The sequence below is a fragment of the Numida meleagris genome, chromosome 19, assembly GCF_002078875.1.
Source record: "Numida meleagris isolate 19003 breed g44 Domestic line chromosome 19, NumMel1.0, whole genome shotgun sequence".
NCBI lineage: Eukaryota > Metazoa > Chordata > Aves > Galliformes > Numididae > Numida > Numida meleagris.
Genome location: NC_034427.1, coordinates 9,706,121 through 9,713,121, shown reverse-complemented (window position 1 = coordinate 9,713,121; position 7,001 = coordinate 9,706,121). Strand labels below are relative to the sequence as shown.

The 7,001-nt window shown below is 55.7% G+C and overlaps 1 protein-coding gene across 1 annotated transcript; it reads left to right on the top strand.

Annotated features, from left to right (window-relative positions):
* Positions 567 to 6,581, top strand: PSMF1 (proteasome inhibitor subunit 1). The gene is made up of 7 exons (XM_021416857.1): positions 567 to 830; positions 1,400 to 1,552; positions 2,154 to 2,236; positions 2,496 to 2,681; positions 3,402 to 3,455; positions 5,077 to 5,235; positions 5,371 to 6,581. The coding sequence occupies exons 1-7, from the start codon at positions 702 to 704 to the stop codon at positions 5,420 to 5,422; spliced, it is 816 nt and encodes a 271-aa protein (XP_021272532.1). The 5' UTR covers positions 567 to 701; the 3' UTR covers positions 5,423 to 6,581.

Here is a 7,001-nt window from a genome sequence, read left to right as displayed (position 1 = left end):
ATGTTGCTCCAGCCCCCTACTCCTGCCACCTGAGTCGAGGACCTGCTGAGGATACCAGCTCCGGGCCAGGCCACCGCAGGGCCGGGAAACAGCTCAGTGGACACATTAACAAGAACTCAGCTGACACAGGCAGGGAAAGGAGACAAAGGAAGAATGGGAATAACTCTGTCAATGGCTCGTTGCGTTGTTGGTCCCTTCAGGTAACAAGGGAAATGCTCGATACAGGAGTGCACGTGAACACAGCTGCAAGTTCTTCAGATTTTTATTAACCGGGGCAGCAAATGTTCTGGACGCAATACTTCTGGTGAGAAAGAGCACGGGGTTAGGGAGCAGGATCCATGCAGCAGGACAGGGACCGGCACACGGACACCACCGAGCCCTGCAACATCCACAGGCCACCTCCGACAGGGACCAGCGACACAGACCTACACAAGCAAGCTTGTCCCGTGCATGCAGAAGCACCACATTTCTAAGGGAAATCTCTACGCTCCCCGCTCCCCGCCCCAGCGGCCATTTCGCTTCGCCCCCCCCGAGGCCTCAGTCGGGCGCTGCGCAGCAGACGGGAGCCCCCTAGTGAGGGGTGGCCCGGCCCGGCTCGGCTCAGCCGGGGGACGCGGCTCCGGCCGGGCCTGGCTCGGCGTAGGGGAGGGCCCGATTCGGCCGGGCCCGGCCGCGCCTGCTCGGTGCGGTGCGGTGCGGCCATGGCGGGGTTGGAGCTGCTGTACTGCTGCGCTCAGGCCGGCATCTCCTGCCCGCAGGATGCGTTGGTTTGCGGGCTCCACTGGGAGCTGATCCAGCACGGCTACCGCTGCCTCGGCGCCGGAGAGCAGGTACGGGACGGGCAGCACCGCCTCTAGGCCCCGCTAGGCCGCGCCGATCCTCGGCCTTTCCTAGCGCCGCTCGCCGCCGCCGCGCGGCTCAGCCCGGCAGCCGCTGTCGGAGGGAGGGACGTGTGGCCCCGGGGGTTGTCCCGGTACCGATGGGACCTGGAGATGGAGGGGCCGAGCGGTGCGGCTGCAGTGTGTTGCTGGGGGGGGGGATCCTCGTGCTGGGGGGGTTCCCAGGGTGTAGTGCTGGAGGAAGGCTGTTTCTGCGGGGGTACCAGTGCTGAGGTGGGGGGGAGGGAGTTGGGAGCCTGGTGCGATGCTGGGGGTTGCTGGGAGGGTGCCTGCTGCGGTGCTGGGTGGGCTGTGTTGGGCTGCAGAGCACTGTTTTGGCAGAAAAGCCCCCCCCACCCCCAGCCAGACAACCCCACATGCTCAGGAGCTGTGGAGTGACAAGAAATAGAGAACATCATCTGATCTGGGTCTTTGTTGCCTTCCACCCAGCAAGGGGTGGTTATGTCCCCTCCAATTCCAGCTGCTGAACAGGTCTCACTGTCCTGTCTGTCTTCTTGTAGCCAGGTCCTGATGAAAGGAAGTCAGAGCTGCTGCCTGCTGGCTGGGGAGCCAACAAGGAGGTATATACACTGCGCTACAAGTCCACAGACGATGCCCGGGAACTGCTGCTGAAGGCCATTGTGGTGGAAGACAGCATGATCCTCAATGTCATGGTGAGCACCCAGACTGATTGCTGCAGAAATTGGAGTCCTTCAGATCCAGCGTCTGCTACTGTCGAAAATGTGTGAAAAACAGTAGAGCCAATTTCTTAAATGTTTAGCAGTTACTTGTTCTGCCTTATAGCATCATTTGTCCCTTCAGGAAGTTTGGATGGTGCAGACCCAGATGTGGGTTGGCCTGAAACTGGTCAAACACAGCCACATCTGGGCATGGATGCTGTTTGCCTTGCACTCTTGCCCAGCGTCCCTTAGTGTGTCCATTTTCCAACTAAGGATGTGTTTTCACATCACTTCCCAACAAGCACATGGCTAGGATATTTTTGCCCTATGTCACTGCTTCTTGACTCTGGCTGTGTCATGGGGTTTTGGTCTTTCACTTTCGCAGCCTGGGCTGGGGGAAGCGAGTAGGGAGAGCTTTGCTGCACACTGTAGTTTTTTTTGCTGCTGGGAATTTGGGCAGTGGACAGCGACATGGACAGGAAGCAGGCAAGCTTGTTCTTCAAGTCCTGACCTCCCTACCAGTGTCTCTACTTGCTCCCTCCTAAGTCCTAGCTCTGCCTGGCTGCTAACACCATGCTTCTCCTGTCTTTACTAGGATCGTGCTTCTCAGAAGGTGGCAGACGTGACCTTGGCGGTGGCTGACTACATCAACCCAGAGCACCTGAATGATTTCCACAGGTAATCTCAGTTCTGTGACATTTTGTGCAGGAGAAAAAGTCTCACTTTCATGGGGAGGGGAATAGATGGGGTCAGAGATCAGATTAGGAGGAGCCTGGAGGACTCTTCTCTCCAGCGCAAAATAAAGGTGCCAGCTGGGTACATGTTCTGTGCCAGGGATGCCAAAAGCTTGTCCATTCTCTCACCACCTCTGTCCAGCACCTTTGCGCCTGAGTGCCATGGCCTCCCTGACCCACCACCTCGCCTCTCCTCCCTGCAGGGTCTACAAGAACATGGATGAGCTGAGGACAAGGATTGCTTCAGGTATCATCGCTCCCCTCGGGGTCCCCACAGAAGAGGCCAAGAAGGAGTCCCAGCCGGAGAAGAAGGATCCTGTCTTGCCCCAGGATTATAACCCCCTTGGGATCCCTCCCCGGCACCCTGCAGGCACGAGAGCACCATCCTGGTGAGCCAGCAGCAGGTGTCCACTGAAGATCCTGGCACAGAATTTACCTCTGGTCCCCATCTTGCACAGATGGAATGGGGAGTGAAGGGGATCCAAATCCTCCCCACCTGCTCCCAGGTTCACTGGCTGCCAGCTTTTCTTTGATTTAAGCTATTTGCTGAGGGATGGGATGATGAGTTCAGGAGCTAGTTTTGCCCTCCTTTGGGAAGGTGTGGGGTGGAAGGAAGGAAGCCCTGCTCTGTACTGGTTGAGGGACCATCAGGGCTTGAGAGCTGGTGGAGCAGGGACAGCAGGGGGAAGGACACTGCTGTTGTACATGGCAGACAGGTTCTCCCCTCTCTTCCCCTAAAAGCCTTTGACTGGAAGTCAGAGACACTGCGGTGGCTCTGTTGTCTCAGGGGGACTAGCTGTGGCTTTTGCCTTGCTTGTCACCTCTTGTTTCTTTAGCCCTACTGCTGTCTGCTTGTGCTTAGGGTGCAAGATACTCTTCAGGGAGACCCTGTGCTGGGCAGACAGGCTGGAGTGGGACACTGCTCTGAAACCGTGATACATATTATTGGCAAGGAGATGTGACAGTTCGCTGCAGGCTTGCCATCCCATCCTCCTGCTTCCAGGAGTGCAAGGACAGTCATTGTGTTGCTGGCTGGGATGCACTGGCGTGGAAACTGCATGAAGTCAGCCCTTCACCGAAAGTCTGGTTCACTGTGTGCTCTGTTTCAGGCCTTCTCCTTTGAACCCCTTTGCTGTTGGTGGGCAGGACCTGGACCCTTTGGGGTGAGTATGGCTGGGGGAGGTGGTGCTTTGCATGTCCTGGGAGTGTCCCCAGCTCTGCCCTTCGCTGAGGGACCTTCCCTGAAACAGCTGCAGTCCGTCTGGCTCAGGCATCGAGCAAAGTGTGTCTGAGTGCGGGTGGCAGTGGAACAGTTCCTCATTACAAATTGCAAAGGAGCAATTGACAGTTGCTAAACCTCAATATGGTTCTAATATCGTAATAAGATCCCGTCACTTGCTTAGATGATAGGTTGCAATCTGCGTCTGTTTAATAATCAGCCTGTATTCATTTAACATGCACTAATTCCTTCAGTAAATCAAAGCTGAATACATCGTTAAGTGAATGTAAGTCTCTAATTTAAAATGGTACCAGCTGCTGTGTTTACAGCCCAGCAGTCTGGAGAAGGAGAGGCTTAAAGTTGAGTCCACAGATGCCTGAGTTCTGATTGTGAGCCTCCCGGCTGTTTGGGGCACTCAAGAGCAGGGATACTGGAGAAAGCATGAGTGGAAGCAGGGCTGTTTGGGGGACTGATCTTCCCAGATGCATCTCTGGGTCTTTGGTTTGGTTGAGCAAGAAGAACCTGTCATCTGCCATTCCAGATAAAAGCACATCTTCAGACAAAAAACAGTCCTTGGAGTTGCTGCAAAGCGCCTTGCAGCCCAGGGGAGTCCTCTTTAGAACAGCTCTCCTGTGGGGATCGCATTTTTTCCCTCTTGCAAGACTTGATTCTCTGCGGGTTTGGCTAGAAACATCCTGCCCTGCTGGAAGGAGAAGCCTGGAGCCTGGGTGACTGGAAGGAAACCTGATAGCATGAGGAAAAGGGGTTCAGTTGTGGGGGCAGCCCTCTTTCTCCCGCTGCCTCCAGCTCTTCATCGGCAGTTTCTCTGTAAATGACAAAAAAAAAGAGTGTAAGTGGAAGCAGATTTGTATGCTGACACCTGCCAGCACGGGGTCTGGAGACCCAGGCATATGCTTATGGGGCCTGGCTGTCCTGGGGCGCTCTGGGCAGCCAGCCTGGCGTAATGGAACTCATTAGCGCAGTTGTTAATGACTTGTAGGATGGCAGCGGTGTCCAGAGGCTCCAGCCGAGTTTGTATAAAGCCGACTGTGAGGAATGGCACTCGCAGCATGGGGCAGCTCTGAGGAGCCGCCGTGGTCAGCAAATGACTTCCAGGCAGTGCTTTGGAAAGGTTCGCAGGGTCTGCAGGCTTTTGCAACACTGGGCTCGCCTAGGGGAGCAGGGATGGGACTGCAAGTGGCATTGAGGGCCAGCAGGTCTGATGCATGGTGAGCAGCCTGCTGGGGACTTGACAGCCATTGCTTGTGTTCTACCTGGCTCCTCGCAGGAACTTGAGGGAATCGGGAAGCTGTTGCTGTTGCTTCCTTCTGCATCTCCCCAGCTAGAATGAGAGGTTGCAGGTATGGTGGTGCCTTGGGTCTGGATGCTTTCTCATGCCCTGGCTTGAGCTGCAGCCATAGGACTCCCACCTCAGTGTGATGTTAAGCTACAGTTCACATCCTGCCTTGAGCATGTGTTGTGGTGCAGCATGGGCAAGGGTACAGGAGGAGTACTTTGCTCCTCTGTGCCAATCTCATCTCATTTGCTGCCTTTCCTCTCCCCAGCGGTCAGAGTGGAGGAATGATCGTTGATCCTCTCCGGTCTGGGTTCCCGCAGCCTGGCATTGACCCATCAGCAGGTCTCCCCAGCCGCCTTCCCCCAGGAGCAGTTCCACCAGGAGCCAGATTCGACCCCTTCGGCCCCTTAGGGGCTGGTAGGGCCGGGTAGGTGTTTGGTCATGCCTGGGCAGCTGCTGCAGCCAAGTACCACGGCATGTTCCCAGTCTGCCCCTGCTTTGCTGCTCCTCCTGGGGTTGTGCTCTTGCTCCTGGTTTGACTTTGTTCTAAATTCCTTTCTAGGCCAGATCCCGACCACCTCCCACCTCCAGGCTATGATGACATGTTCATGTGAGGAGTCACTGAGTGGTTTCTCAGCCGGCTGCAGCCAGAGCAGACTCCTGGGGAGAAGAGCACTTTCCCCTCTTCATTCCCCTCTTTGGTGGACTTTGATCTTTTCAGCAGCGATTTTCCTCTTCCTGCTCAGGGCCATGTTCCTGTGCTTCAGACTGGCTATAAAGGTTTCCATATGTGCAGAACAGAAGAGGAGGCAATAGGTCCATTTCTTTCTATGCTCCTCCGAGAGTGGGTGGCCTTGGGCACGCAGCAGACATGGGCCTGCCCTGTGCCATGGCAGCATGGGGAGCAGTGTGGCGTGCTGAGAGCAGCCCTGGGCTTTGAGGTTTCCTCCTCTCCTCCAGGGTGGCATCGCTTTTGCTGCTGGGATTATGCATGCAGTCAGTGGTAAGGAGGGAGCTGGCTTCTTGCCGCTCCCATGCTGGGGAGCTGCAATAGCCCCGCTGAAAGCATCAGCCGGAGAAGGCTCCCCATGCAGAGATGGTTTCTCTCTTGCTCTTTATCCAAGCAGAGGGCTGACCAGCATGGAGGGCTGAAGCCCATCTCATAGGGTCTTTGTGGGCAGACCCCCAGTAGTGGCTCAGGTGGGCATCTGCATGGGCGTGCACACTGGATGTGAAGGGCTCCAACAGCAAAGCCTTTAACATGCATGAGAAGAGACATACAGTGAATTCCTGGCACTACCTGGCCCCCTGTAGCCATGCTGTCCTTCATTCCTGGGGATGCGTGCCAAACCCACAGGTGGTATGGAGGGCTGCCCATTGGGCAGCGTGCGGGGTTGGGGTGGAACAGAGGGGGCTTGGTGCCCACCTGAGCTCTGGGTCCAGCACTGTCTCTCTCTGTGCCTGGTGGAGCTGAAGGATTTGGGGCTTTGCTCTGCAGTGGGTTTATAGGAACACGCTTGACTACTGCCAGTCCCATGGCATGAGACTTGTGTGGTTCTGCCCAGCTGGACTCTGTGCTGCCATCACCAAACAGCTTGTGGAGGAAGGGTCAGGTTTCTCAGCTCTTTCTGGAAACCCTTCCCTGTCCTGCAACTCCCCCTGTGTCAGATAAGTTGGGGGCTGGAGCCCACCTGGAGTTCAAACTATATCTTCTTCTCGTGGTTTGATTTCTTGGAAGGATGTTCATGAGTTTGAAATAAAAATCTGACAACAGTGTTGCGTTGGCAGTTGCTGGGGGCGATCGCTCTGTTCTGTCTGAGCTTGCCCTACCTGGGATGGTGTGATCGAGCTGGGAGCCCGCTTTGTTCTTTCCCTTCAGCAGCAGTGCTTTTCTGAGGTGATGAGACTGTATTAAGAAAATTAAGCAGAGAATGGCCCAGCCCTCGTGTGGCTGTGCTCCTGGTGGTAATTGGCTCTCCAGGGCACCGAACACCATTGTTATGCTACATGCAGCCACGCAGGCATAAATAAAAAAGGGGAAGTGCTCCCCTCTCTCTCTCCCTTGTCCCCTAAGGCTTTTCCTTTTAAACCCTTTTTGCCTACAAACACAGCTGATAACAGCTGAGTTGCAGTGTATGCAACCCTGGGCTGTGTGCAGGTGGGAGGGGGAGAACTGGCCATAGAAATTTGGCA